Source organism: Lipomyces doorenjongii (genome assembly GCF_038497915.1).
Source record: "Lipomyces doorenjongii strain NRRL Y-27504 unplaced genomic scaffold V1508scaffold_11, whole genome shotgun sequence".
NCBI lineage: Eukaryota > Fungi > Ascomycota > Lipomycetes > Lipomycetales > Lipomycetaceae > Lipomyces > Lipomyces doorenjongii.
This window is the reverse complement of record NW_027118078.1, coordinates 272,748-300,156: the sequence shown is the minus strand read 5'-3', so window position 1 is coordinate 300,156 and position 27,409 is coordinate 272,748. Positions and strand designations below refer to the sequence as shown.

At 45.6% G+C, this 27,409-nt stretch overlaps 13 protein-coding genes across 13 annotated transcripts; 6 read left to right on the top strand and 7 right to left on the bottom strand.

Annotated features, from left to right (window-relative positions):
- Nucleotides 1–228: 228 nt before the first annotated feature.
- On the bottom strand, nucleotides 229–1,758 carry V1508DRAFT_444032 (WD40-repeat-containing domain protein; the record flags this gene model as incomplete). Its single annotated transcript, XM_066942391.1, has 7 exons — nucleotides 229–631; nucleotides 681–867; nucleotides 964–1,057; nucleotides 1,114–1,274; nucleotides 1,354–1,611; nucleotides 1,662–1,698; nucleotides 1,756–1,758. 7 exons carry the CDS (start codon nucleotides 1,756–1,758, stop codon nucleotides 442–444), a joined length of 930 nt encoding a protein of 309 aa, XP_066797364.1. The 3' UTR covers nucleotides 229–441.
- Nucleotides 1,759–2,696: 938 nt separating this feature from the next.
- On the top strand, nucleotides 2,697–4,746 carry V1508DRAFT_31378 (Carboxylesterase). The gene is made up of 5 exons (XM_066936607.1): nucleotides 2,697–3,072; nucleotides 3,123–3,251; nucleotides 3,304–3,506; nucleotides 3,561–3,700; nucleotides 3,756–4,746. The coding sequence occupies exons 1-5, from the start codon at nucleotides 2,840–2,842 to the stop codon at nucleotides 4,647–4,649; spliced, it is 1,599 nt and encodes a 532-aa protein (XP_066797363.1). The 5' UTR covers nucleotides 2,697–2,839; the 3' UTR covers nucleotides 4,650–4,746.
- Nucleotides 4,629–5,478, bottom strand: V1508DRAFT_413172 (mitochondrial 54S ribosomal protein bL32m). Its single transcript, XM_066939739.1, has one exon. It carries the CDS (start codon nucleotides 5,422–5,424, stop codon nucleotides 4,843–4,845), a length of 582 nt encoding a protein of 193 aa, XP_066797362.1. The 5' UTR covers nucleotides 5,425–5,478; the 3' UTR covers nucleotides 4,629–4,842.
- A 178-nt stretch (nucleotides 5,479–5,656) lies between these two features.
- Nucleotides 5,657–7,584, top strand: V1508DRAFT_32087 (Septin-domain-containing protein). Its single transcript, XM_066936609.1, has 6 exons — nucleotides 5,657–5,918; nucleotides 6,046–6,174; nucleotides 6,252–6,471; nucleotides 6,537–6,750; nucleotides 6,806–6,902; nucleotides 6,963–7,584. Exons 1-6 carry the CDS (start codon nucleotides 5,798–5,800, stop codon nucleotides 7,235–7,237), a joined length of 1,056 nt encoding a protein of 351 aa, XP_066797361.1. The 5' UTR covers nucleotides 5,657–5,797; the 3' UTR covers nucleotides 7,238–7,584.
- Nucleotides 7,585–7,751: 167 nt separating this feature from the next.
- On the top strand, nucleotides 7,752–9,492 carry V1508DRAFT_413167 (Zinc/iron permease). The gene is made up of 2 exons (XM_066939738.1): nucleotides 7,752–8,996; nucleotides 9,044–9,492. The coding sequence occupies exons 1-2, from the start codon at nucleotides 7,891–7,893 to the stop codon at nucleotides 9,054–9,056; spliced, it is 1,119 nt and encodes a 372-aa protein (XP_066797360.1). The 5' UTR covers nucleotides 7,752–7,890; the 3' UTR covers nucleotides 9,057–9,492.
- Nucleotides 9,493–9,571: 79 nt separating this feature from the next.
- On the top strand, nucleotides 9,572–13,178 carry V1508DRAFT_367275 (uncharacterized protein). Its single transcript, XM_066937388.1, has 7 exons — nucleotides 9,572–10,227; nucleotides 10,279–10,536; nucleotides 10,588–10,687; nucleotides 10,744–10,934; nucleotides 10,985–11,800; nucleotides 11,853–12,153; nucleotides 12,209–13,178. Exons 1-7 carry the CDS (start codon nucleotides 9,729–9,731, stop codon nucleotides 12,849–12,851), a joined length of 2,808 nt encoding a protein of 935 aa, XP_066797359.1. The 5' UTR covers nucleotides 9,572–9,728; the 3' UTR covers nucleotides 12,852–13,178.
- On the bottom strand, nucleotides 13,095–15,144 carry V1508DRAFT_367272 (pyridoxal phosphate-dependent transferase). Its single transcript, XM_066937387.1, has 3 exons — nucleotides 14,843–15,144; nucleotides 14,591–14,737; nucleotides 13,095–14,538 (listed from the first exon to the last, which is right to left on the bottom strand). The coding sequence occupies exons 1-3, from the start codon at nucleotides 15,051–15,053 to the stop codon at nucleotides 13,445–13,447; spliced, it is 1,452 nt and encodes a 483-aa protein (XP_066797358.1). The 5' UTR covers nucleotides 15,054–15,144; the 3' UTR covers nucleotides 13,095–13,444.
- A 203-nt stretch (nucleotides 15,145–15,347) lies between these two features.
- V1508DRAFT_413159 (uncharacterized protein) lies at nucleotides 15,348–16,828 on the bottom strand. Its single transcript, XM_066939737.1, has one exon. The coding sequence runs from the start codon at nucleotides 16,620–16,622 to the stop codon at nucleotides 15,567–15,569; it is 1,056 nt and encodes a 351-aa protein (XP_066797357.1). The 5' UTR covers nucleotides 16,623–16,828; the 3' UTR covers nucleotides 15,348–15,566.
- Nucleotides 16,829–16,901: 73 nt separating this feature from the next.
- Nucleotides 16,902–18,408, bottom strand: V1508DRAFT_413158 (endoplasmic reticulum vesicle transporter-domain-containing protein). The gene is made up of 3 exons (XM_066939736.1): nucleotides 18,283–18,408; nucleotides 17,593–18,219; nucleotides 16,902–17,540 (listed from the first exon to the last, which is right to left on the bottom strand). Exons 1-3 carry the CDS (start codon nucleotides 18,332–18,334, stop codon nucleotides 17,170–17,172), a joined length of 1,050 nt encoding a protein of 349 aa, XP_066797356.1. The 5' UTR covers nucleotides 18,335–18,408; the 3' UTR covers nucleotides 16,902–17,169.
- V1508DRAFT_413156 (uncharacterized protein) lies at nucleotides 18,409–21,061 on the bottom strand. The gene is made up of 2 exons (XM_066939735.1): nucleotides 20,533–21,061; nucleotides 18,409–20,482 (listed from the first exon to the last, which is right to left on the bottom strand). Exons 1-2 carry the CDS (start codon nucleotides 20,870–20,872, stop codon nucleotides 18,711–18,713), a joined length of 2,112 nt encoding a protein of 703 aa, XP_066797355.1. The 5' UTR covers nucleotides 20,873–21,061; the 3' UTR covers nucleotides 18,409–18,710.
- A 504-nt stretch (nucleotides 21,062–21,565) lies between these two features.
- On the bottom strand, nucleotides 21,566–22,956 carry V1508DRAFT_31440 (chaperone for protein-folding within the ER, fungal-domain-containing protein). The gene is made up of 4 exons (XM_066936608.1): nucleotides 22,500–22,956; nucleotides 22,285–22,399; nucleotides 22,023–22,201; nucleotides 21,566–21,969 (listed from the first exon to the last, which is right to left on the bottom strand). Exons 1-4 carry the CDS (start codon nucleotides 22,626–22,628, stop codon nucleotides 21,625–21,627), a joined length of 768 nt encoding a protein of 255 aa, XP_066797354.1. The 5' UTR covers nucleotides 22,629–22,956; the 3' UTR covers nucleotides 21,566–21,624.
- Nucleotides 22,957–23,613: 657 nt separating this feature from the next.
- On the top strand, nucleotides 23,614–25,849 carry V1508DRAFT_413150 (tRNA-guanine(15) transglycosylase-like protein). Its single transcript, XM_066939734.1, has 10 exons — nucleotides 23,614–23,939; nucleotides 23,994–24,106; nucleotides 24,168–24,250; nucleotides 24,306–24,315; nucleotides 24,365–24,505; nucleotides 24,561–24,821; nucleotides 24,883–24,940; nucleotides 24,994–25,071; nucleotides 25,124–25,291; nucleotides 25,361–25,849. The coding sequence occupies exons 1-10, from the start codon at nucleotides 23,829–23,831 to the stop codon at nucleotides 25,574–25,576; spliced, it is 1,239 nt and encodes a 412-aa protein (XP_066797353.1). The 5' UTR covers nucleotides 23,614–23,828; the 3' UTR covers nucleotides 25,577–25,849.
- On the top strand, nucleotides 25,843–27,330 carry V1508DRAFT_367257 (uncharacterized protein). Its single transcript, XM_066937386.1, has 2 exons — nucleotides 25,843–26,094; nucleotides 26,155–27,330. The coding sequence occupies exons 1-2, from the start codon at nucleotides 25,924–25,926 to the stop codon at nucleotides 27,115–27,117; spliced, it is 1,134 nt and encodes a 377-aa protein (XP_066797352.1). The 5' UTR covers nucleotides 25,843–25,923; the 3' UTR covers nucleotides 27,118–27,330.
- The last annotated feature ends 79 nt before the right edge of the window (nucleotides 27,331–27,409 follow it).

The window sequence follows — 27,409 nt, the reverse complement described above, 5'->3', positions numbered from 1 at the left end:
TACCATATGGCTTTAGCAAACCAGTAATCGGCAGTGACTCTGCAAGTACCTTCTAATCTAGAACCTCGGACTTATATTATAACGGCGATGAATCCCAAGGGGTCTAAATACCAATATCTATATATAGCGAAATTTAATACGACCTGCAGGTCGTGTACAAGAAGGACCATTATATCTACGGTCGACCATGAAGTTTTAGATATTCTGGTAACACTTCTTGCAATATATTTATCAGTAGCATGTATTCACTCATTGGTAACGTGCGAACGTGACTGAACTAATGAATCGTGCTGATTGGTGCAGTGCTATTATGCAATATAATACAACGATATAGGAAATCGTGATTCCTAATGATACATAGCCTTTTGACACGGCAGCAATTATCGGTCCCACTGCATAGGCATATTTACTTATTAAATACCGAAGTGCACTTACTAGATCTCATCCGCCAGTAGCCTCGCGATACCATCTAACAGTCTTGTCTATGCCTACACTGACAAAACCTTGAGGTCGTGCGGTGCCTGCTGTCTTGGTCCATTTGGCTGCCCATACAGCAGAGTCTGATTCGGTCTGAGTAGAAACACACTCGGTCTGTTCTATAGACCAGATTTTGAGAGACTTGTCAAATGACCTGTGGAAATGTGAGTATGTAATTTCATATGGAAGTGGCCTGCTCATACCCGCTAAGTAAATACTCGCCGGTAAAATTCCAGTCGAGAGACATAATCCACCGTGAATGTCCGGATAAGTTAAAAACTTGCTCGCCAGAAGTAACGTCATAGACTGTAATAACATTGGAATCACCACCAGCAGCCAGGAGCTTGGAGAGAGGAGAAAATGACACTGCGCGCACAGCTTTTATATGGCCTAAATAAGACCGAATTAAGAACGATCCAGAGCCACGGGAATGAGCATGAGTACCAACCGCACGCGTACTTCATGTTAAAGCAATGGTGCACGTACCCGGAAGAGAATGTAACAAACGCGCTGTTTCTGTGCTGAATATGTAGAGTCCCCCATTCTCATGACCTGAAGCGATAAACCGACCGTCATTTGACTATTAACAAGAGATTAGCGATGGCGGACCTGTCCTACGTGCGATGAGGTACTTACATAGTCTATTGCCAGGCCCGAGCTCCCTTTGGTTTCAAGCTCACCACACTTCTCGAAGTCTTCGCTGGCTGTGTTCCACACTGTGATGCCACCATCGAGCGAAGTCGCGGCCAGAAATTCGCCGTCTGCTGAAAATCGAGCGGCCCAGTAAGCTGTTTTAGCTGGAGATGCGGCTGTTAGCGGAAATACTCAAACATTCAATAACATCTTAATCATTAATTGACTAAAAAGGAAGCATACGGTCGCTAATGACCGCTCGACAGGAGCAGTCCTGCAGAGACCAGACTGATATCTCGCCATCAAATCCAACTGCAGCGATGAGTCCTAGCTCCTTATTTGCGCAGACGTGGTGAATTCCAAGCCTGTGTGCAGTATTAATTGTGAGAACTTGTTCATGGTCGTTTGAGGCGGCATTCCAAAGCTTCAGAGTGCTGTTGCCCGATGAAGTTATGGCGTATTCAGATGTTGTCTCGACACAGAATATGTCCGCGGGATGTGCTTGCTCACCCGTTAGTTCATAGCAATAGAAAGCAAATGTATAGATAAACCTTCTGGCGTGAGGCTGGTAGAAAAGTACTGCTTGCTCTACTGTGACGTGATTAGCGGTCAGTACAGGACTTAGATCAGATGGATGGTACCGACCATGGCGCTCGCCTACACGTCAGAGAGAGAAAGGAATTACTGCAAACGATAGCAATAAATCACGTTTGGCGGGTTAGGCTCTGAAAGTTCCTGATACTTAACCTCAAGCGATGATCGGTGAGCCGTGATCAGTTCAGAGCGTGCGGCTCTGTTTGTTAGGCAGGTACATATAAACTCAGGCTGCACTATGGAGTACATTAGTATCCGCTTTAGGAAATTGCTCTATAATTTATTTCCTTGCCCTTCCTTTAGAACACAACTTCCCACCGTTGATTCCCTAGAATTTAGTCGCGGCCGCATTTGAGCCCGCAACAGTGCCAGTACCATCTAGGGAGCACTTAACCGGAGCGAATTACAAACACGAGAAGATCCTGCAATGGCAACATAATGCAGGTAATTTCAATGAACTGATGGAAGATATTTGTACGCATAAAGTCTCGGGTCCCTGATGCTGTTCGACAGAATGCGGATCGTGTCGCGGAACAAGAACCGGCATCGCACAGCACGTGCAACGGCTAATGTGCACGCGGTTCTAAATCTCCTGAAGTGCAGTCCGTGTTTACCTCGTCTTAGAATAATACTCACCAGGGTGGTTCGTGCATGGTGGTGATATGGCACTATAACCGTCTTTCACCATTCCATTCTCCGCACCACCGCCCAGCACTCCGCCTTCTGCCGCTATTGGCCGCGTTTGTCCCATGCGTTTGTCCCATCCAATATGGTGGTTCATATGCAGCGCTTTGTTCATTGAACGTCCAATTGCAAGTGACTTCGCGATCTTGCATTCTTGGTCGTTAATGCCTTGTGCGTGCGCCCACATCGTCTGGCTATCCAGCCACCTATGGTGGTGACGTCTCGTTGGTTCCCTCTTGCGGCAGTCTGTGAATCTGCAATTTGAATGCGCGTCCACAACGGTCGCAACATGTAGCAGTGTCTCTATAACTCTGTTCGCCCTGTCTCGAGCGCTTCCGATTACTGTCATTTGCTATGACTTACTGTCAGTCATATAAGATCCCGATCTGCTTCTGTGCTCACTTGACCCCCGTGTGAGATATTGTCCCTGGAGTCACTCGTTCTTGTCCACATGCGCTCTGTTTTCTTCTCAACTTGCGCTGCCCTGGTTGTTTGTGTGAGCTACGTTAGTGCGTATAGTTGTGACTGCTCAGGCTCTTGCCTTGCGTCTACGACCACTGGCAATTACTTGGGCGTCCGAGACGCAGACGGCGTCCACTTTCTTAGCATCCGCTATGCCATGCCACCTGTCGAAAGTTTGCGATTTGCAGACCCTGTCCCATTTGTACCCGGTAAGAATGTGACGTGAGTTCTCTCTATTCTGAATGATGTTCACCCTAATAATCCTGCAATAGATATGACGCCTCGTCATTACCTCCGTTTTGCATTCAATATACAAGTTATCAATCCGAAAACTGTCTCTTCCTCAACATTTTTCGTCCAGACTATTCTGAAAATGAGATGCCCTTGCCGGTGATGTTTTGGTATGATGCGATAGTTTGATTCGATAAATTAGTCCGATTACTAACTTGCCAGGGTACATGGTGGATCTTTATTAGTAGGAGGAACTCCTGATCCAACGATCTATGGCGCAAGTTTGGCTAAGGCGAAGCACATGATTGTTGTTACCGTTCAATACCGGCTAGGGCTTCTCGGACTCTTCGACGACGGGTCTAACACAAATTTTGCGGTCAAGGATGTGATCCTAGCGCTGAAATGGGTGAAGAAGAACATTGGAAGTAAGCGATGATTTGTACTAAACTACGTCTGTGGCTCTTCTTACGACTTTACAGAGTTCAACGGTGATCCATCTCTGATTACAATTGCCGGGCAGAGTTCTGGAGGTACCATGATCCGGGCATTAATGTCAACCATTCACACTGTTGGAATTTTCACTCGAGCTATTCTGATGTCAGATCCTATGGACTATGGTGTAAGTACAGTCTCTGCACGAAATATGGTGGTGAATTTTGTCTAATCGTTGGCAGTTTAACAAGCGTTCAACTTCCTTCAATCTCATCACCGGCATGATCTACAATGCAACGGGATGCTCAGATATCGGCTGCATGCGAGGCCTTTCTCTTACAGACATCCTGACTGCTCAAGCTGCAGTTGTGTCATATGGACCTGGCACTTATGCCGAAATCAATTACGCGCAGCCGTTCAGTCCGGTCATTGACAATACTCTGATTATGAAAGATTTCTCCACTTACGTCGAAACAGGAAACCTGCCTATCCAGGTACCTATGATTGTTGGCACTGTTGCTGACGAAGGAAATTCACAAGTAGAGGATGTTGTTCCGTCGCCTGTTTCTGCCACCTATTATCCCATTATTCTTACGGAATTTCTAGGAGCGAAGCGCGCCGCTCGTCTCCTTGCCACACTACAGTTTCTACCCGATCCACAGAAAGAAGATTCCACCCGATTAGAGCTTGCTTTTGTTGGAAAGCTATTCTATTGGACGTGCGCCGTGCAGAGAATAGCGTTGTCATACTTCAGCAACACGAACAAACAGGTTTATATCTATGAAACAGAGGTTGGAATTACCTATCCGGCCAATGCCGATCTGTCATTATGCAAAGGCAAGTATGTTTGCCATGAATCTGATATCGAGCCTCTGTTTGGGACTTACAACGCATCCGCTGTCACAAGTGCGCAGATTGCAGTCAGCCAAGAGGTCCAGGAAAGATGGTACCAGTTTATCAAGACTGGCAATCCGAATAGTGGTAGCTACGCGTACTGGAAGCCATTGAGGTCGACTCTTAAATTGAATCTCTTGAAAATCGGTAAATCAAAGATTGTGAGTAGGCTTTATGCAGATAAATGCAGTCGTATTTTTGGCAGGGTGGTGAATTTTGACTATCAGTTGTATTCACAGTAGTTTTGCGCACTAAACAAGTCATGTGTATGAATAGTAATGCGCCTGGTAAACTATGAAATCTTGGTAGGACTAACACGCCCATCTATGTTAGGATTACTTCATTATATGAACAAAATTGTTCGTTATGTGTACAAGTGCAACTGGGCACGACGAGTTCCAACCAATTCTTCTAGGTTTATATCCGATTGACTACCTAGTTTTCAAATTTACTCTTATCACGCAATTTCTCCCATTGAAACATTGGCGGTTTCCGCTTGCTGGTGTCCTCCTTATTCAATTGCTTTAAGAAATCACCAGCGTTCGGAATGTCTGATATTTTCTTTTTCTCATTTAAAATCTCTAAGAAACCGGAGTCAATACTCTCTGGGACAGGCTGCTTCGTTCGGCTAAGTAAGCCTTTCTCTGCCTTCCAAATCTGCTTAATTTCTTCGTGGCATGTGGTGCACACAGTATGCGCGCGCTTCACTCTTCCACACGACGGACATTCGTTGAGAGAGCGCACTGGCTTCACGTGCTTGTCTGTTGGCGCATAGCGTCTTTGTCGCCGCTTGCTTAGCGATGTTTTCTTCTTCGGAACGGCAAACACAATACCGAATGGGTTGTTACCTACACCGAGGCCGAGATCGGATGGGAGCGGTAGGCGAACAGTTATGCCGGGGATAACAACTGCTGAAGGTGACAATGGCAGCGACTTGAGATCATATAGTTGCAGTCGTGGGATCAGATTCCATAGTCTGCTGACCCATGGTGGTGTAATTACGTGCCGTGTCGCCATGGTCGAATGTCAGTGCGGATAAATGAGCTGCTTCGGTATGCAAATCAGAAAATGATTTTGCTCATTTTGCTGTCGGGAAAATTTAGATATAGTAAACCCTGATGTTGGATTGGTGGCCATGTTGTTCGAGCGATTGCGGGCCTAAGTGGATCGTGTTCATTATGCCATAAACGCGACAACGGTCAAAGTTACCACACGTTCAGGCTGCGCGGGCTCGACGACCCCCTGGACAACTGCAAGACGCGTTCTGAGGCTGCGCGCATTTGCAAGCTGGCAGGCTATCTCCTAGATCCCACGACCCAGCACCTTTCGAAATACTTCGTCCTTCCACGTTTGATCATATTGTACTTGCTTACCTATAAATCGTCGAATCATGGCAAGTACGACTCTGGAGACCGTGCAGCCTCGGAACTATGTCGGTTTCGACTCTATCACCGGACAGATTGAGAAGAAGCTCTTGAAAAGGGGGTTTCAATTTAATATTATGTGTGTCGGTATGGATCTGTCTCCTTTATTACATTCAGCTATTTTAGTCTTGCGGACTATTATACAAGTCCCACTTTATGACGATCTCGAGATGGACCCCTCCAATATTTTCTGACTGGTGATGTTTATATCTAGGCCAAACTGGTCTTGGCAAATCGACTTTGATCAACACCATATTTGCTTCGCACTTGTTGGACAGCAAGGGAAGATTGAGTCCAGCCGAACCAAATCGAACAACGACGGAGATTCAGGCTGTTCTGCATAGTATGTTCCGAGTAGCCTGTTAGATCAGGGCCAAATTGAGATGGTTCTCGGATGCTGGTGGCTAACGCATAGGGCAGCTATTGAAGAGAATGGCGTCAGATTGCATTTGAATATTGTCGACACTCCCGGATACGGCGATAAAGTCAATAACGAGCGATGCTGGGATCCCATTGTGAAGTACATCAAGGACCAGCACTCGGCATACCTGCGAAAGGAACTAACAGCTCAGCGCGAGCGTTATATTCTTGATACGCGTATTCATTGTTGTCTGTTTTTTATCCAACCAACTGGTCATTCGTATGTATTCTATTATTAACGAAATAGCATGTGCAATGGTCCAGACTGACGATTACCTGGAATAGTTTGAAGCCCATCGATATCATAGTACTCAAGAAGTTGATGGACATTTGCAATGTTGTTCCTGTCATTGCTAAGTCAGATGCTTTGACTTTAGAAGAACAGGCTGCCTTTAAGGAGAGGATCAGGGAAGAATTCGCATTTCACCATATTAAAATGTATCCATACGACAACGACCTGCTCGACGAGGACGAGCGTGCTATGAACTCGCACATCAGAGTACGATCCTAAGGATTGTTGTGTAATAGACTCAAGTTTAACATTTTATCTATAGAACATGATCCCATTCGCTGTCGTTGGATCCGAGAAAGATATTGTGGTGGACGGCAAGATTGTCCGTGGCCGTAAGAGCCGTTGGGGACTGATAAACGGTATGATACCTTCCTATATCCTGACCTAATTTAGGTACATAATGGCTGACATCTACGTAGTCGAAAATGAGAGCCATTGCGAGTTCATATCTCTGCGGAATTTCCTTACTCGAACTCATTTGCAGGATCTTATTGAGTCTACCTCGCAGATACACTATGAAAATTTCAGATCTAAGCAGCTCCTCGCATTAAAAGAGAACAACAGCGCCTCTTCAGAGCGCAGCCGGCCTATCAGCCCGGCATCTGGGGCATCCACTAGTGGTCCTGCTATCAATGAGTATCACCCTGGTCAGCAGACTCTAAGTCCTCGTGGTATGATTCCCGCTCCACACTGATGGCATCGCAGCGCCAGGAACGGTGGGTATATGATGACTGTTAGTGTCTAGTGAGAACTCGCGTATGTATATTGTTATTTTCTCCATGGTCATTATTTGCTTTGATACGGTGTCTATAGTGCCACTTATGTGTATTAGTTGTGATTATATCGTTACTATTGACTGATAATGCTCTCGTATATATGTGCAGCTTATGTTTAGCCGTTAGTGCCAGGATAGATATAAATGATATGAATGTGTCGCAAGGTTACAAACTATCTACCAATAAAAGCGAATCCATCGGCTACTGATTTAGTCAATGATAGGGCAATTTATGTATAGCTCCTCATACCTTCTTGTCCCGGTCGTTAGATAAGCGTAGGGGCCACGAAACCAATCTACTGGTTCAAGGCTATCATTAGTGATGACGGCGCCAAGGCGCGGGGACCTTGGAAGTTCCGGCGGCTAGGATTGCGCTGGCAAAATACAACTCGACTAAGCCATTTTGACATGTCTGCGAACATACCCTAAACCTGGGCTTAGTTCGTTGTGGGCTAGGAGGTTGATCCGTTACCAACTGTATATAGCTGCCTTTTCCACGCAATCTTACGACATTCAACAGAGCCTTTGTAGGCTTGTGAACGACTTGTGCTTGTGGATCAACGTAATCTCAAATGGACTCTCCAGCTATGGATATTAAGCTTGACTGTACGTCTACGAATCTCGACAACTACAACCTCCCACTCCGGATAGGTTCGGTATTTATAGTCCTCGCCGCGTCTGCCTTCGCGGTTTTTCTTCCGCTAGCAATTCAGAGATTACTAAAGTCTGGTACCAAATCCGTGACAACCGAGTGGATCCTCGTCATAATAAAGCAGTTCGGTGCAGGTGTGATTGTCGCGACGGCATTTATTCACCTACTCCCCGATGCGTTCGAGACTTTCGGCAACTCATGCATTGGCGAGCTCTCATTCGACGCATGGCCAGGTGCTATTGCTATGATCGGTGTATTGGCGACCTTTTCGATCGAGAATATCGGCCACCGTATAGTGTCTGAGCGGATCAAGCACGTAAAGGCCCGATTGGCGAAGGATGCCGCCTCCGAACCACTGCTGCCGACAATAACTGAGGATACTGTCGAGATGCCGCCACCAAAGCCTGTCGCAAATGGCCACTCGCATGGTCATGGCAATATCCAGAACTTCTTTACACACTCCGAAACGCATGTGCATAGTCATGGTCATACGTTATTTGAACTTGACCGAAGTAGTGATGATAGCATTACGATTACTAAAGAGCTCTCTGAGTCGATTGACAGATTAAGTCTTTACGTCCTCGAAGCCGGTATTGTGTTTCATTCTGTCCTCATCGGTGTTACGCTGTCTGTCACTCAAGCGTCAGGTTGGCCATCGTTGTTCATCGTTGTCCTTTTCCATCAGATATTTGAAGGCATGGCTTTGGGAACAAGGATAATCGACGTCACCTCGCTCTCTCAAAAAAGAAAGTATACATTATGCATTTGCTTTTGCATGATCACACCTCTTGGTATGGCAATTGGCATCCTGGCCCGATCGAACTATGCGGGTGAATCATCTCCTGTGGCGTTGTGGGCAATGGGCACATTGAACTCTTTATCTGCCGGCATACTGCTTTGGGTCAGTTTGGTGGAGTTGCTGGCTGAAGAGTGGATGCACGGCGATCTTCATGAAGCCAGCGCGCCACTGAGCTTGCTCGGATTCTTGTCTGTCGTTCTCGGTGCTGCACTTATGAGCATGTTAGGGTGAGTATTTACGCAGGCATGAATTATCGTTGGCTGACATATCATAGGAACTGGGCCTAGATATGATTGCTTGGGCATTTTGTATTTGTTTAACGTTGGGACATTTGGTGTGACTTTTCGCTTGAGCAGTTTTTGGGATTTGATAGTAGACAAATTTCTTTGTCATTTGCATTTAAGTTACACCTTTTTTCCGACCTCTGTGATATCATTGGCGCATTCTTCTTGTAAGATCGCTACGCATTTATCGCGTGCTGCATTGATCGGATGCGAGGGCAAAATATTGTTTTCTCATTTCGGTGGTAGTTATTTTTTCGGTTGCTATGTACGTAGTCGTTTAGAGTTGTGTGCGGTGTTCAATGGTTTCTTTGTATGTTAGTCTCAGGTAGTAGGTTGGTCGAGTAATATATATATATTATGTTACTCTGAATTTAATTCATTGGGAAGCTAGCTTTTGCAAGTGCTTCTGTGATGCACGTAATCTGTTGTTGCTTTGTAGGTTTAATGATGTTCTGAATTGCCTGCTAGACCCCCTCACGAACCGCGATTTAATTTCTCGGAGCCGCCGAGTTCCCAAGACATGCCGTACGGTCATCGGACAGCACGGCGTATACTCACGCCGCCCATGCCATGGAGCCGCTATGAATGCACAACTAACACTAATTAATATTTATCTCAATACCGAAATCTTAGGAATAATCTCGGTTGCGCCCCTGTGTGAATTGAGACGGAAAAATGCAGTTCTGTCATGGCCCTCTTAGGACGATCGAGCATTCTTACCGACGGATATCTGCTCCTGTGGCAGTCTCCATATTCATTATCTTATTATACGGACTTGCGACTTTTGCAACATATACTGCCGAGATTGATACCTTGGCTACATATAGAGGCGACCGATCCACGGCAATTACCGATGCCGAGCTAGAATTGATGTGGAGTGATTTACAGAACATCAGTGCACAACCCCATCCTTATAATTCTCGTGCACATGAGCGGGTACGAATTTTTCTTCTAGAGAGATTGGGTCAGGTTACAACAGGTATTTCAGATGCGTCGTTCGCAGAAATAGTTGAGGACAATGATAGTTTCGTGATTACTCCTAGTACTTTGTACGATAAGAATGGGGCGGAGTATTTTGAGGGACAGAATATATACGCTGTGATCCATGGCAACAAGAACGGAAATCCGGGAGTTTTGGTCTCGGCACATTACGACAGCGTTTCAACATCTTTTGGTAATAATGCACCTTTGTGTATCACCGTTAAATTGTTCTGACGGACGGCAGGCACAACCGACGACGGGATATCGATCACTATCATGCTATTTCTCTTTGAGCATTTTTTGTCAAATAGACCGGACAATACTATCGTCTTTAACTTCAACACTGGCGAAGAGTTAGGATTGCATGGCGCCAGACAGTTTATTAAGCATCCGTTATTAAATGAGGTCAAATATTTTCTGAACATGGATTCTGCTGGTGCCGGTGGTAGAAGCACCATGCATCGGGCGTCGAATTATGAAGTTTTGAAGGCATTCGCAGGAGGTAATTCTATGTACTGGTATTAATCGATGGCATCGGTGCTGACGTCTGTAGTTCATCCGGGGCTGGGCAGTGTAATAATGCAAGACATATTCAAGACGGGAGTCATCAAGAGTATGACGGATTTTTCGATCTACGATGGAGCAAATCTGAAGTGAGTCCGATTTTACTAGGCACAGTGCGAAATATCCATTAATTGACGTACACTAGAGGTCTTGACATGGCATTTTATCAGTCTCGATCGAGGTATCATTCGCCGCTGGACAATATCCGCAGCACCAATCGCGGATCTGTACGATATCTAGCACAGTCATCATTGAGGACTGTGAGCAAACTATCTTCTAGTAGTACTGCGAATGTGACTCGCGACAACGCAGATGTAACTGGCGTTTTTTTCGACTGTAGGTCATATCATCATCATTGTCAGATTTGCTAGCTGACCAAATTACAGATCTTGGTATAGTCGTAATTGTTCTGAGCATGAAAGCGTTTATCGGAATTTCTTTGACTGGGGTAATCGTTGGTCCTTTGGCACTGGGCGGGCTGTTGTATTACTTGATTTTCAAGGAGAAAGTTTTAATACTGGAACGTAGAGGATGGCTACGATTTCCAGGCTCATTACTAGTCCTAGTTCTAGCCAATTACTTCTTGCTTCGAATTATCTCCCTTCAAAATCGCGACGTGATATACTCTTCAGACCTTCCGATTCTCACGATTTTCTCAATCTCAGTCGTAGTGGTTGTTCTCTTTTTGCAGATTTGTGAAATCATCAGCCCTGGGGTATCATCGCTGAATAGTCTTCTCGAGTTGACACTACTATACTGGATTCTGGCTCTTGTAGGAGTCTCATATCAAATCAAGATGTCTCTTGGTGGAAGCTATATTTTCATTGTACAGTACATTGGTTCCTTACTGGCAACTGGACTGGCACTGGTGCCTTATACGAAGAAATTGAAAATGCATACTATTGATAGTATTCAACTTACCAGCTCCGATAATTCACAAGACACCAACCAACATGATGGTATAGATGTGGATATCGCGTCTGACAGTCCATTCGAACATTCACGTCTGTTATCTGTGGACACAAGTGAAAATGCTATAGCGAATACTTTTACAATTTCCAACCACACTATCGAATTGTGGACTGAGTTTGCGCAGTTTGTATTTGTATCTCTTATCCCTGGTGTGATATTCTTACAGATTGGATTTTTCTCTGTTTACTCCTTGAGACATGCTGTTACTGATGGTAGTCCATATATTCTTCGTGAGTAATAATCCACCAAGTTGTGCAGGACGCTTTCTAACGAGATGGTTAGCATACGGTGCTATATCCTTCGCTACGATAGCGGTTCTGCTTCCAATGACACCCTTTATAACTCGTATGCTTCGTACTGGCGGTATTTTCTCGTTGCAGGTTAACGTTGTCATTGCCGTGGCTGTATGTGGCACATTTGTGGCTACTCTTACAAGATTCCCGTTTACGGAACAGTATCCGATGAAGATGTTTTACGAACAAGTAATTGATTTGACGTCAGCATCAAGTGATAACAGCACCTATGGCGGCTATACGACACTTACTGGTGTTCCTTCCTACGTTCCGACTATTATAGCTGACATGTAGGGCAATATTTCATCCGCATCTGCTATAGATAAGGCATCTAATTTGAAATAGACCATCGGCGAAGGGAATGCAGCCTAGCTGTTCTTCATTCTCATTGTCACCTAGTTTGAATGCATGTTCATATCCAGGACTGTCGCCCGCCAACTACGTTGCTCCTGGATCGCCAAACGAATGGATAAATGTCTCCATGGAAGAAGTAACGGATACCTCAGGGACGTACATAATCAGAATGTACGGAATAAATACTCGCGGATTCGAACTAATCATCCCAAGTGAGGTCTATACGTCATCAGACTCCACCTTACAGTTTGACATTATTCAGACTCCAGGAGGCTCAGACTACACTAACTCGGACGATATCCCATCGATTTCCGGAAAAATTTACACGATTGGCTTGTGGGCGCGGTGCAATCTGAGAGCAGACGAGTGCGATGGCTCGGTACCGTTTGTGATCCGCATATCGAATCCTACAAGGAGCCAGATTGACTATGAAGCATTCCGGAATATAAAAACTGCATGCAACTATGACGAGTGGATTCCACGAGGGGGACCGGACCTTTACGACGAGGGCGATTACAAGGAGATTGGCAGGCTTCCGGCCTTAGATGAAGTGTTCCATTATATGCCTCCGTGGGCTACATTCTTGAAGAGGACGAATGGCTTGGTTAAGGTCATTAAGGGACTAGATGCGTAGTTAACCTTGTATATATTCCTTTACAGAGCGGTGTCGTGTGACCGGAACTCTAGCGTTACAACATAGGCTACAAAGGTATTTGGATATTCGTTATGGAAGTTTTATAGCAATCATAAACCGTAGTTCATTTCCGCGAGTAATGGGAAAATCACAGTAATGGCAGTACTCTAGCGACGGTCAAAGGTGATTGACACAGGCCACTCCCAAGGTCACTCCCAAAGTCACTCCTTATCTTCAATCTATCAGCTAACTATTTGCTCAATTATGATGTATTACATTATGTCCCTATATACTGAAATGAGTGCTTCGATAAATACAAATCACGCGAATAAGGCTCATTCACATAACAGCCCGGGCCCTGTACCTCAAAGAATTACCAATTAGAAGACCCTTAATCTTATGACACAATATTTCAAGTCGAAGGGGCACATGAACCTCTTTTGGTGACCGCAAACGCCTCGGAAAGGTCTCCTGTCCAATATGAAACCAATAATGAGATAAACTCCTCAAACAACGAATCTAGTACCCGAAAGTAATGATCCATAAGTTAAGTGCTTTGTGAAAGCTAGCAAATGGAGAATTGCATAATCCATTTAATGCTGAGACCACTCGATGGACTCCAAATCAATACCCTCCTGAACCATCTCCCATAACGGCGACAATTCTCTCAAGAATGTGACACGCTCACGGACAGCGTTGAGAACATAGTCTATCTCCTCGACAGTCGTGAAACGACCAATTCCAAATCGGATACTGGAGTGCGCGAGAGCATCGTCGGCGCCAAGAGCGCGTAGGACATACGAAGGTTCGAGAGAGGCGGAGGTACAAGCAGAACCAGACGACAAGGCAATATCCTTGAGAGCCATAAGGAGCGACTCACCCTCAACGTAAGCAAAGGAAACATTCACACAACCCGGGTAATGGTGCTCCGGATCACCATTGCGAACGGTGTGGTCCATAGCGAGCAAACCGTCGGAGAGCCGCCTGGAGAGTTTGGAAATATGTTCGTGGTCATACGCCATCTCCTCTTTTGCAATACGGCAAGCCTCACCGAAACCAGCAATTAGAGGCGCTGCAAGCGTACCGCTACGCAAACCACGCTCCTGGCCACCGCCGGAAATGATAGGTTCCAATCGAACACGAGGACGTCTTCGGACATAGCAAGCGCCGATACCCTTTGGTCCATAGATCTTGTGGCCCGAAATCGACATCAAATCGACGTTCGCTTTGTTGACGTCGAGGGCAATCTTACCGACAGCTTGAGCTGCGTCGGTATGGAAGAAGACCTTGTGCTTTCTGCAAATCTTGCCGATCTCTTCAATTGGTTGAATAACGCCAATCTCATTGTTCACTGTCATTACGGAGACAAGCGCGGTATCCGGTCGGATTTCAGCCTCGAGCTGCGCAAGATCGATCAGACCGTTGCTCTGAACTGGGAGATACGTAACTTCAAAACCCTCGTCCTGCAAATGCCGACAAGAATCAAGAACGCATTTGTGCTCGGTCTGCGTCGTAATAACATGTCTCTTTTTATTCTTGTAAAATCTAGCGACACCCTTCACGCTCATATTGTTCGACTCGGTCGCACCGGAGGTGAATATAATCTCCTTCGGATCAGCGTTAATGAGGTCCGCAACGTACTTTCGCGCCTTCTCAACCTCTTCCTCGGTTTCCCATCCATAAGCATCTTCATCATAATATTAGCTTTAGGTTTCGCTGGACTAATTTCAAATACATACGCGTCCGTGAGTGCGGATTTCCATAAAGGCCTGTGTAGAATCGCAACATAACATCTAGAACTCGTGGATCCAAAGGAGTTGTCGCTTGCATATCCAAATAAATAGGACGAGTTTTCGCATCCATTACTTCAACGTTCTGAAGGATATCTAGCGACAGCTATTAGTCATCGCGATTTCAGCGCTTACAGTGGCAAATATCAATCTCGCCACACCCCTGCCCAATCCAATAACAAATCGTAAATCACTACTTACCAGTACCAACGCTTTCTATAGCCGAAGAATAATCTGAAGGAAGGGGCGACGAAGTCGGCTTTGTCAGAGGAGTAGTTGTCGCAGCGACTGCTGACCTATTCATTGTTTCTGAGACATAACTGCGCAATTGCGCGTATCGAGAGCGCTGACATGATCGTCGCAAGTTTGTAGCGGTAAGCTGGCGTACAGCTGCCGGGATCCTAACATGCATTTTGGCACTCTAAAAGTTGTAACGGACAGAGCTGAATTACGAAGTTGGAGTGAGTAACCTATGGTGAAGATATGCCTTTTGAGCTTCGAACCTAGAAACTTTGTAATGGCGCCCAAGTATGTAAAGCACATATCTGTAACGGATAAGCCATATATTAGCAAACAATTCGTCCCTGACCCTAACCCAATACGTCACGCCGTTATTATCCGAATTACAGTTTGAGAAAGTGCGGATTTCATGAATGGAAGCGCAGCTGAAGTCCTAGATGTTGAACTCGGAAGTCAATATCACAGTTATGCCCGTAACCATTATTATCATTAACTATTAGTGGCACGTGGCGTGCATATTCTATATTTGGGGCTGCAAGCATGGTCGCAAACGACTTGTCCTTAAGCAATACCCTCCGTATTACCAGCTATCTGTAATCATGATCATCCTGTCTATATGCATCCATTACCAAATACCCCAATCCACCAGAAGCAATCCACCAGTTCTATTAATGCAATCATAAATCTAAAGCAACCAGATCATACCCACCACGCCGACAGCTGCTTTGGCAGCAATTTGACCTGCGCTCCAGTGAGTCGCTTCGTTGATGGCGGCTGTCGTTTGAAGCTGCGGTGCGGCAACAACGGCAGAACTGGCAGTGTCGGATGACGATGGCGAGTAAATGTTATATATAATCGTAGTCTGGGTCACTGTCGACACCGCAGTGCCATCGGGGTTTCGCAACGTCGAGGTCCATACTGACGTCGAAACAGGAGTTTCGCTCAATACTGAGTCCGATGGAGACCTCGCCATCTCACTGGACGAAACCGTTTGGCTCTGTGTATCACTTTCCGCAGACAACGTTTTGCTTGAAGACGTTGTTTGTCGAAAGCTTACAGTGGAAGTCGCTAGCGATGAACTACGTAACGATGATAAGGTCGCCGAGCTAAATGTCGAATCGCCTGAACTGGAACTTGATGAGGCACTATCCAAAATTGAACTTGACATTGTTGAAGTGCTATCAGAACTCGCCGTCGAACTAATCATAATTTCAGAGCTACTACTGGAAGTAGACACTGAGGCTGCAGTAGTAGACGAGCTCGTGGGACTAGAGCTACTGGTAGAACTGACGGTCTCATTGACGGCTCGTCTGATATGAGGACTCTTCAGTTTATGCTTGCTCAGACTCTCCAGTACCAATTTGTCTCTGACGTCCTCTGCTAGTTTGCTTAGTCCGCTAGTTTCTTCTGAGTGATCGTGGCCAAGCGTCCATTCCTTCCAACCTCTCCTGGCTTGGTTGTCCTTTCGTGGCATTTCCTCTAGGGTCGTTCCATCCGGGCCGTAAATTTTCCGTTCCTCGGTTCGCGATACAATCTGCATTTGCCGTCTCGTGGTGTCATGCTTGACAAACTGCATATGCAGCCGCGCTTCGGCGTCGCTGTGTTCGACAACGGCAAGGGTATTTGTAGCAGCTGTCTCTTCGTGACTCATGGTCATTAACCAAATCACGAGAAGCGCGCTAGCGATAACCACTAGAATATAACCAACAGTATTCTGAAGTCGCAGCATTCCTGGTGCCATTAATAACTGATTCTCAGTGCGGTTGTTGCTATCTTGGTACGCCGATATTCGGGACCACCGCTGTAACCCACTCGCCAAATGGTGCAGCTTTAGCTAGCACGGATGCCGATGCTGCGGATCAAATGGCGTATGCTTCAGGAGTGCAAATGGCACACATACCAATCGGACCGCCCAATTTAAGGTGTGGGCTATATTTGTCAGTCAGCCGCTGGTATGAGGCTCAGACAGTCGCGTCAGTCATGACCATTTTAGGCCGCGACAACGTAGTCCGCAGCAAACGTAGGAGGAATTTACATTTGTGGTATGACTATAGCCTAATTACCTAGGAATATAATATCGTATCAACCTATCGCATGCATGTTTGGTATTGAATGCCAAGACCTCTGTAGGTCAAGTCTATCTTTGATTTGGATGATGTCACCCAATGAATATCATATCAGCGCATCAGCAGCAAGGCTTCGGAGGAGACCATGTATTATACAAGACTAAAGCACACGACTCTATGTAATCTAAAACCAGTCGTAACCAATCTGACCTTCTATCCCAGTTAGTCGTCTCTCTTCAATCCCTTGTCTAGCAATGTCTGAGTCTCATGTGGCACGGATCTGCCCCGGTTTGTCCACTTCACCCATATACTGTCAATTAATGGATATAACCAGCCAGTGCAAATAACTATCCCGCCCACCACATTGACCAATCTGACAAGGAATTGCCAGAAAGGCACTCGACGTTCTGCAATTGTCAATCCTATGGGCTCAATGTCGTACTTGAAAAAGATACCAGGAGGATGAGACGGGTTAACCTGCGAGGTTGGCTGTTCGGTCACGGCATACTGATTCGTGAAAACGACATGCCGACCACCATAACCAATGTACGTTGTAGGAACAATCGAGAGGTAGTACTGATACCGGAAAAAGTCTACACATCGGTTAGAACAGTCTAAGTACGAAAGAATATCACCCTCACTCACTCGTATCAATAAGGGCAGCGACTCCGTCCAAGGGATTTTCGAGTTTGGGATAATATTCTCCAACTGAAAATTCATCAATCACATGCGAGAAATTGAGAGCTTCATTCGCAACGTATGACATCGCTGGGTCTAAATATCCGTGATTTTTCGCCGTGATGTGCAAATCGCCTTGGACTTTATTCAACTTAAATGATCCGTAGATTCTACACGCAGGAGAATTGGGATGCAATTTCTTTGTCTTTTTGAATCTCTTCGCCACTTTGGCACGCCTAAACACACTCGATAGGTCGTCGACCGCCTCAGCACGAGACTCTATCGTCAGTTCGTGGCTCGACGCCAAATCATATTCAGTACCCTCCATCTCCAGCAGTTCGGCAGCCAGCAATATATCACCGGATGCATCCTGCACGTTGACGTGCAGCATGACGCAGGGCATGGCAACTGTAATGTCGAGATTCACTTGCATATCCCACCCTATTGAATCGTCAACCATAAACTGTTGCTCCTCGACGCCAGCAAAATAAGATCCCATTTCCGTCCATATTAGAAAGATGCATATTATTGAAAGAACAATTGTGACGACACCGCCTTGTGATGACCGGGTTGTGTATGTTGAGGATACCTTGGCTAATCAAAGGTTAGGGAACAGTCGCACTAGCGAATTGGAATTGGACAGTAATCAGCACTTACGAAAAGCATCGAATGTCCTCACACTCTTGGCGACATTGTCCATAGACGCCATTGAGTTTACTTGGATCCTCTGTCTTGTGGCGGGATGATCGAGACTGGAGACAATGGGAATGTTCACGATTCCGAACACGGTGTCTCTTCGAGGCGAGTTAGAGTTCTAGTTGGGAGTTCGCTGGCTACTAGCACCCTCCTCTGGATTCTACAGTCACTTTTTAATAGTGAACTTCGAGCCACTCATTCTCTACTATTGTTGCTGGTACAATATCAGGAAGTTAAATGTGGGTTATCAGTTATCGCCCGCATAATAACACACAAAGTTACATACGCCAGGAAATGAGAATATAGCAACGATGGGCGCCAGTGCCCGACAAACCTATATGAGTGTACCGCCAAATCAAGATGCACCGGGGCTTTTCTCAATACAAATCTTAATCACCATCATCCCTTTGTGGCACAGGGCCCCATATTTCTGCGATCCTACTCGACAGTGCTGGCCCTATTCGTTTTCTCGCAACTGCGCTCTCAAGACCACATTTGCTTGCCACTAGATTTCTAGCAGCCTTCTCACCCCTAATCTGGTACTCTGCGTTCAATTCCATCCAGATATGTCGTGGAGTAGGGAAATGCTTTTGGATTTCTATCGCCTTCTCCCATGAAACACCACGTATTGTGAGCAACATTCGCAAAAACACATCACGAACGGTTAAATTGTTATTCTTGGATGTCACTGCCTGAAAATTGGGGAATGAGATATGATATGACGTCTGAGGATCTGTAGAATGCAGGTGCGACATTAGAGAGAGATATGTGCGACTGTCAATTGCTTCGTCCGGTATGACGTGTAGCTCCTTGTCCTCGTAAATCTCCTTAATCTTCTGAGTGAGTCTACTCAGATATCTCACAGTTTCTTCAGTGCCCGACGAACGCTTGAGAAAAAATCCGTTCACCACTTGGGTAGATGAGATGGCCGTTTGAACTGATTCTAATAGCACACCCAGATCCACGCCTGGGGAGTCTTCCACTATATATGTTACACTCCTCAATCCGGAACGCATGAGGCGGAATTTCTGCTCATGGAATCTTCCATCCTTAATGCTGCTCATCAAATCATCCAATCGTTTTCGTTCAGCAATATGCTCCAAGACGACCTCTTCGCCTGTCCGCTTGTGCTTTGCTATCCATAATGTGTCTCCAAGACCGAGTGCCCGCACGACGGCGTCAACTCCTGGAATCTCATTCAGCCTTGTACTAAAAAAATCCCTCTCTTTTTGAGACTGAATTTCGCGATTATCGACGATCACGTTAACGGAAAACGATCCCCGATTCCAGATCTTTGGCGTGAACTGTGGGAGTGTGATGGAAGCTGGAGGACGCGATTGCGAAATAGAAGACAGCATCGGAGTAGTCAGGTACCTGCTTCTTGCAGCTGCAGATATAGTGTCGGAAGCCATTCTCCGTGAACTGGACGAGATCTGAGCAGTCGACGAGACTGAATCTGTCGTATGTGGCTTTGCAGTTGACGCGCTTGTCGCAGTCTGCTGCAGTGGTTGTCGCCACTGTTGTGATTGATCATGGGCCAATCCAGAAGTAAAACTATCATCGGCATCGCTATCACCTCCAGCAAGATGCCATGGCGGCCACGTCATACAATTGACATTAGATTCATTTGTGGATTTCCGACCAGTGGTTGCTGGTTGTCTCTGAGTCGGTGAAGATGTCGGTAATGGATGAACAGGACTGCCATTTCTCACACCGCCTATTCCATTCGTGGCGCTCTCGACTTTTAGAATATTCTTGGCGACTTCAATACCTTGATGAGATATCTGATAGCTAGTCCGTCCTCTCTTGCCGCTCTCAATAACAAGCTCATGTTTGATCAGCATTTTGACGCTTGCCCACGCTGTATGATGAGTTGTAGTTGTGGATCCAATACTCTGATCTTTGCTTGATCCTGCAGGAACTTCAAACGATGCATCGCAGAGAGGCTGGCCAAGCCTGATAATCTCGTTCTTCGCCAGAGCGCTGTTGCCGGCTATAGGATCATTGTTGTGTTCATACAGTACAAGAAGAATAGCATAAGCACCGGATCGATATGTTGGAACATATTGTTTTGGCTTCCTAGCACGTGGTTTCTTCGCTGGTACTGGCTCTGTAGTGGAATTGTTGTTCGGAGGATAATTTTCCTGTGACTTCGAAGCTGCTAAAATAGTATTAGTTCTAAACCTTATGGAAATAGAATAATAGCCATACTGTTACTATTTGCTGCAGTTTTTTTAGATTTTTTCGCCGGAGCGGTAGAAAGCTCGTCCGCATTCACTACAGGCCCAATCGGGACTTGACTAAAAGTCGGTATGGCAAGCCCGTTCGCAATACAATATTCTTTCAGCTTTTTCTCTAATCTCCCGCAGATTCCTTGCCCGAATCCCTTCAGCGTTAGCATCTCGCGCGGATGTGCGAACGTTACTGGACATGCTTTCAAAGTGTCGTGCGCCTTCTTGTAAGTGTGATGCGACTTCGAGCCAAGCGATTCGGACTGCTGCTGCCATTCTAGCAGCCATTTGAGAAACAGTGAATTATTTGATACCGACATCCTTGAGGACAACGATTGGTGAGATTTCGCCGATGTCGTGATCTGATGCTACTGAATCGATCGCGACGTCGTTGTTATGCTCCTTTGGGAACTCACCTAACCCGAACGAGGAGTTCTATCAATACAGCGCGTCACTGTCATGTTTCTCTACTCCGCAAGCAATAGACTAAGTCTACTATCAAGTGTGTGTGTTCAGTTTCATTATTATATTGTAGTATAACCTCCTACTTAATAAATATATATGACAAATAGCGTGTAAATAAGACAAATCTTTGCGAAAAAATTTAATCAACAACCAAAAGCACACGCGTTCTATAAATACACAATGAAACAAAATCATCGAAATCGAAACTCGACACATCACGTGCAACAATACTTCGTGCGCAAAATATTGCACACCAACATAAATTTGTACAATTCCAGGCAAGCGAAGAGGACCAAGAGTGAAAGGGATAAAAAAATTACAAATAAAAAACGGAACCAAATATTTAATTTATACTGCCTAGCTCTTAATAAGCACTCACGTGTTCATGTTTGCAATCGAAAAGACCTTTATTGTCTAAATGCCAACGCCTCCTTAAAACCCACAAAAGATATACACCAACTGTCCTTCACCTCCAACTTTGAAAGGTGATTGCGATCGTAAATCATGGTAGTACTGGAAATAATGCGCAAATCCGACTATCGCACTATTGCAGTCTCTGCGCAGTACTGCAGAAGAGACACACTTGAATTATCGAGTTCGATAATGACTACTCGCACATATTCTGCCGTTGCAAAAACAGGAACGCACCTCCACCGCCAATCATCATGATCATACCGATATACCACCAGAATATGCCATCGATCACCGGGCGCTTTATGGCATCTGTCTTTGACCGATTTTCGAAAGACCGCTTAAGACGACTTTTTGCTTTCGCTGCTGTTGATGATGCTGTAGCTGCAGAAGTAGCCGATGCTGTTGGATTCATTGTGACAGTTGGCAGCATCAATGGCGGCAGATAAACGAGATACATTGGGTTCATCGGAGAGCCATCAAATTTGTAAAGCTGCAATTTGTACTGCCCCCGATAGTCGTCTATTGTGATATCCCAGCCCTACCATACGCATTAGTCGTGACGATCAAATGGATTATGACAATAGTAGTTACCGAGTAGACTACAAACTGGGAATATCGACTGTAGACGGATTCTTCCGAAGTACACGGGTCGGACACTAGCTGACGTCCGTCCACAGCGAATGGATACAATAAGATAGATCCATTAGATGCGATCTCATAGGTGCCATGCTGAAATTGCAGTAGAGCAATAGGACATGTTGGGTTGGAAGCTAGATTTCCAACACTCTAGTTAACTCACTTTACCCATATAAACTCCCTTGAGAGCATATATAACCAACTATATGCCACATACGTTGAGATATTACATAGTAGAACGCCTCTTCATAGTATCCATCATCAGTGAAACTCATGCTCAGGCCCGGGAGCTTTGGTTCATATAGAAGCTCATCGATTGGATCATAAAAGCCCTGCAAGTCGCCAAGTCAGAATTCTGTGACAAAGAACTCAATCGAGAAAACAATGCAGTGCACAAGTTCTAAAAACTAAAAACGCAAGTAGTTAACTTACCGGGCCCGTGAATACGGTATTCGCCTTAGTTGTCCATGTCCCTGTGAGTGCCGTGACATTCCCTGCCCGCACAAATGGTGCCAACAGTGCAACCATGAAAGATACAGTTTGATGCCACCGAAAAACCATAGCGCAACAATCTTTGCAAATCTATCGATAGTGGAGGTATTCGCGTTCTGTAGGCCAAAATCGACGGAGTGAAAATTCGGAGAAGGGAGCGCGAAGAAGTGAAATTCAGAGGGAGGAATCAGTTAGGAGCACGGCTCAAAAGTTCTTAGGCGCCAATTCCGGCTGGTAAGGGTTGCCGCCGCAGAAAACGCGAGCCTCCGTGAGTATTTTTATCCTCACCAGACTAAAACCATCGCTTCTTTTGATAGCCCTAGCCTTAAACGATGAAGTTCAGGAACATAAAGCACTAACAATGGAGTTTTCGGTGCCTGGTGCACTCTCGTTTATACGAGATTACGGAATAACTATAAATTGCATGCGCATCTACGGTAGTAGTCTCAAACACACATCGGCATGAACCCATCGATGATGGCCGTGGCGCGTATAAGCTTCCTGTAATCTTCTAATCTAGCCGTCCTTGCCATCCAAGGCTAATCCAAATTGAGACTAGTCCCGCACATTCCTTCCCCAAATTATTGCCTTCATTTTTCAATACGCATAGGGAGAAATCATTCCTTCCTTTGCTCCCGACGATGTGGAATTTATTTATAGCTGGCCAACAAATTTCTGGTAGCGATTCTTCACACCCCCGTGGTGCGCTAATTAAATAGAAAAATGAGGAGTTTTAAGACGCGATTACTGAACGTCCCGAGTCTGCAAATTCCTTGTCAGAGAATCACTGCGGCAACTCACAAAAGCTGCGTCCTCTGGTACGCGCACATTCCTTAATTACAATTGTCCAATACAATGTTGGCAGATCCCGGTAAAATTATGTGACAGTTGCACTTGCGCAGGCACAACGTTTCAATGGATTACTTTATCGCCTGTCATATGGGAAATTTCACTCCTTTGACCTGGTCTAGTCCCGTGCCCTAAGGCGATCGCAGTACTGTTCACTTTTGGTCATAAGAAGCTAAAACTGCAGATATGCACACTTACATAAACTGTACACTCCCTCCACTGGAGTCTGTTGTTCTTGTTGTTATGGCGCCTCATGTGATTCGTGACCCTTCAAATGGCCATGGTGAACTGTGCGGCTCGATTATTTCGCAGAGTTCAGCTAGAAAAAACCACAAAATTTCCATTCCAGAATATCAGAAATTCAAAACCTAGAAGAAACCAAACTGAGATTTACTATTGCATGTACTGGAGTGACCAAAAATGCAATCTGTTTTCCCACAAGTCACGAAATCTGCGTTGACATATGAAGTCATTGCGCAATGCTCAACATCCAAAGCAAGAGCATCGAACATGACTTTACCTCATGGACCGGTAACACCCTAAATATTACAACGACGTCTTCGAAATCTAATGACGCGATTACAGGTCGAGACACCAATGTTTATGCCTGTGGCTACTCAGGCATCATTAAAAGGTTTGACACCTGAACAATTGGAAGACTTAGGTTGCAAGATATGCTTGAATAACACCTATCACTTGTATGTTATTGGATAATCGTTATCACTAACGAGCATTGACGCTGATTCGCGGCTATTGAAGGGGCCTGAAGCCGGGAAAAGATGTATTAGATACTATCGGTGGAGCGCACAAGCTGCAGTCTTGGTCACGAAATATTTTAACGGGTATGTCAATCCGCCTGTTAACTGACTCGGCAAAATAACTAACGCTTGTAAACAGATAGCGGAGGGTACGTGAAGGAGGCTGTCACCACGCATATAAAATTCTAACGATGATAGTTTCCAAATGGTGTCGTTATTGAAACTGGCCACGATCACAGAAGAGGGCGTACGGTTTTTAAGTCCTCACGATGGCACTCCTATGCTTCTCACACCGGAACACTCGATTGAACTGCAGAACAGTATAGGATCCGATATCATGTATGATATACTTTGTGTACAAAATTGTATTATTTAGACTAATGCATGGTTGTAGCATGCAATTGGACGATGTCGTTCACACTCTGACCACCGGACCGAGAGTCGAAGAAGCTATGCACCGGAGTATACGCTGGCTGGATAGATGTGTTGCTGCAAATAAGAACCCTGAGCGACAGAATCTCTTTGCTATTATCCAGGGTGGGTTAGACCTCGACTTGCGTCGTACCTGCTGCATCGAAATGGCAAACCGAAACACTCCTGGCATAGCTATTGGTGGTTTATCCGGCGGCGAAGCGAAAGAGCAGTTCTGCGAAGTGCACGTTTTTATCATGTCTATCAACGTTCAATTGCACATTAGACTAATAACCCTTATTTAGAGTCTCATACTGCACGGATCTGCTTCCACGTAATAAGCCGATATATGTTATGGGCGTGGTAATTACCAAAGCATGCCGGGTACGGAACGGCTAACTGACATTATAATTTAGGGATACGCTGAGGATATGCTTGTATCAGTGGCCTTAGGCGTTGATTTATTTGATTGCGTATATCCGACAAGAACTGCGGTAAGTGCTATGTTTGCATAGTCCCTCTGGGTTTATCTCTGATAGCTGCCAGCGATTTGGAAACGCGATTACAGCTAAGGGAGTTTTAAATCTGCGAAACAAATGCTTTGCTACGGACTACAGTCCAGTGGAAGAGGATTGCACTTGTCCGATCTGTACTCCAAAAAGTAATGGAGGCATGGGAATAACCCGATCCTTGATTCACCATTTGGCAGCAAAGGTACGTCACTTCTCTTTCTTGTCTATTCTGAGTTACTCTCTATTTGATTTGCTAACGTGCACGGTACAGGAGACCAGTGGCGCACACATGCTCACACTCCATAATGTGCATTACCAGCTCAACTTGATGCGCGCTGCGCGAGAAGCAATTATCCGCGATGAATTTCCATCGTTCATAAAGAATTTCTTTGCTACACTTCATGGTGGAAACAAGGAGAAGTTTCCACAGTGGGCCGTTAATGCATTACGAACCGTGAACATAGATCTGCTAGACGACAGCCGCTGAGTGACACTGTTTACGGAGGAGTCTGGAATGATACGGCTTGTGCATGTATAATGTAAACAATGGCGTCGAATAGTATTGGGATGCCGAGATGTGTACAATAGCTTTCTGTAGAATGCGGAAACTAAAAATGTTTTGCCAGTTTTGGCCAAGTGATTTGTAGCCTCTGCCTTGGATGACCCAGTGTATAGGTTAGGGTGAGAGTCAGCAACAACGTGGGCTTCGTAATCGCGGCCGGCTCGCCGCACAAAACTACTGCTTGTTATTCCCCGCTAGCTAGATAATATAATCAGAATAATTTGTTACGTCCGCAATCGTTGTCTCGCACACCAGGTACGGTGCCATCAATTATGCATTTCTCAGCAGTTGCCGTATCACTTCTATTAGCCTCAGCTGCTAATGCAGCCGTTATTTCTGAGCATGGCATTCAGACTGTCTTCAACCCGAACGAGCGTCGACTTGTCCAGACCGAGGCTGGTGCCCAGTGGATCTCCGAGGCTGATAAGCTCCAGTTGAAGCGGGTATGCACGACTTTCAGTACATTGAAGTATATTGATTCAGAAACTAATTTGGTTTTCCAGGCTGGCAAGAAGTTTTTCGATATCACCGACCATGTAGATGAGCCGGTCCAAGTCGTGGTCAATGTCACATACCCAGCAGAGGTCTCTTTTGTCAACCAAGCCGCTCCTCTCCTCGCCAATATCAGTACCTCCAACATGAAGGCCAACCTTGAGACTTTCACTTCGTTCTACACCAGGTATTACAAGTCAACCACTGGTGCTGACAGTTCGCAGTGGCTTTTCGACACTGTCAAAGCTATCGCCGCTGTTAACCCCGACATTGTCGTTTTCCCATTTCATCACCCATGGCCTCAGACGTCACTGATTGCTCGCATTCCCGGTGCCAAATACAATACTGCCGAGGATCGTACCATTGTTGTCGGTGCCCATCAGGACTCGATCAATCTCATTTTCCCATCGTTCTTTGGGGCTCCCGGCGCTGACGACGATGGATCTGGAACTGTCACCATCCTCGAAACCTTCCGCGTGCTCGTCGAGAACGGCTTTGCCCCCAACAATACTGTCGAGTTCCACTGGTACTCTGCTGAGGAGGGCGGACTCCTTGGTTCGCAAGCTATATTTTCCGAGTACGCTAAGCGACAGATTAGTGTTGGTGCTATGCTTCAACAAGACATGACTGGCTTCGTCAAGAAGACCCTTGACAACGGTCTCCCCGAGTCTCTTGGCGTCATCACCGACTTCGTCCACTCTGAGCTCACTGAGTTTATCAAGAAGATTATCTCGTCATACTCAAGCATCCCATATGTCGAGACCGAGTGCGGTTATGCCTGCTCCGACCACGCTTCTGCCGCGAAGGTCGGCTACCCATCTGCTTTCGTCATTGAGTCTACTTTCAAAGACTCCAATCCCTTCATCCACTCTACGCGCGACACCATCGACAGACTTTCTTTCGAGCATATGGCTGAGCACGCGAAGCTCACTCTGGGCTTCGTCTACGAGCTTGGATTTGGTGATCTCGTCTAAATGGTCATTGAATCTTCTCGCATTATGTGCTAGAGATAACTTAGATTTCGAGACGTTTTGCATAATGGCAGTGGAGCAGGATTCTTTTGGGTTAAGTTCAAGGTGTTGGTCGACTTTTTCATAATCATTTTACGATTCTCTTTAGTTTTAGATTTTAATCGAATAGTAATATACAACGACCTGGGAATTACAAGGGGAAATATAAAATTCAACCTTCTGAGCACAGGACTGCATAATTAGATATAAATGACGCTGGATTTCCTCGAGAACCAGACGGCTGGCTGTCCACAAA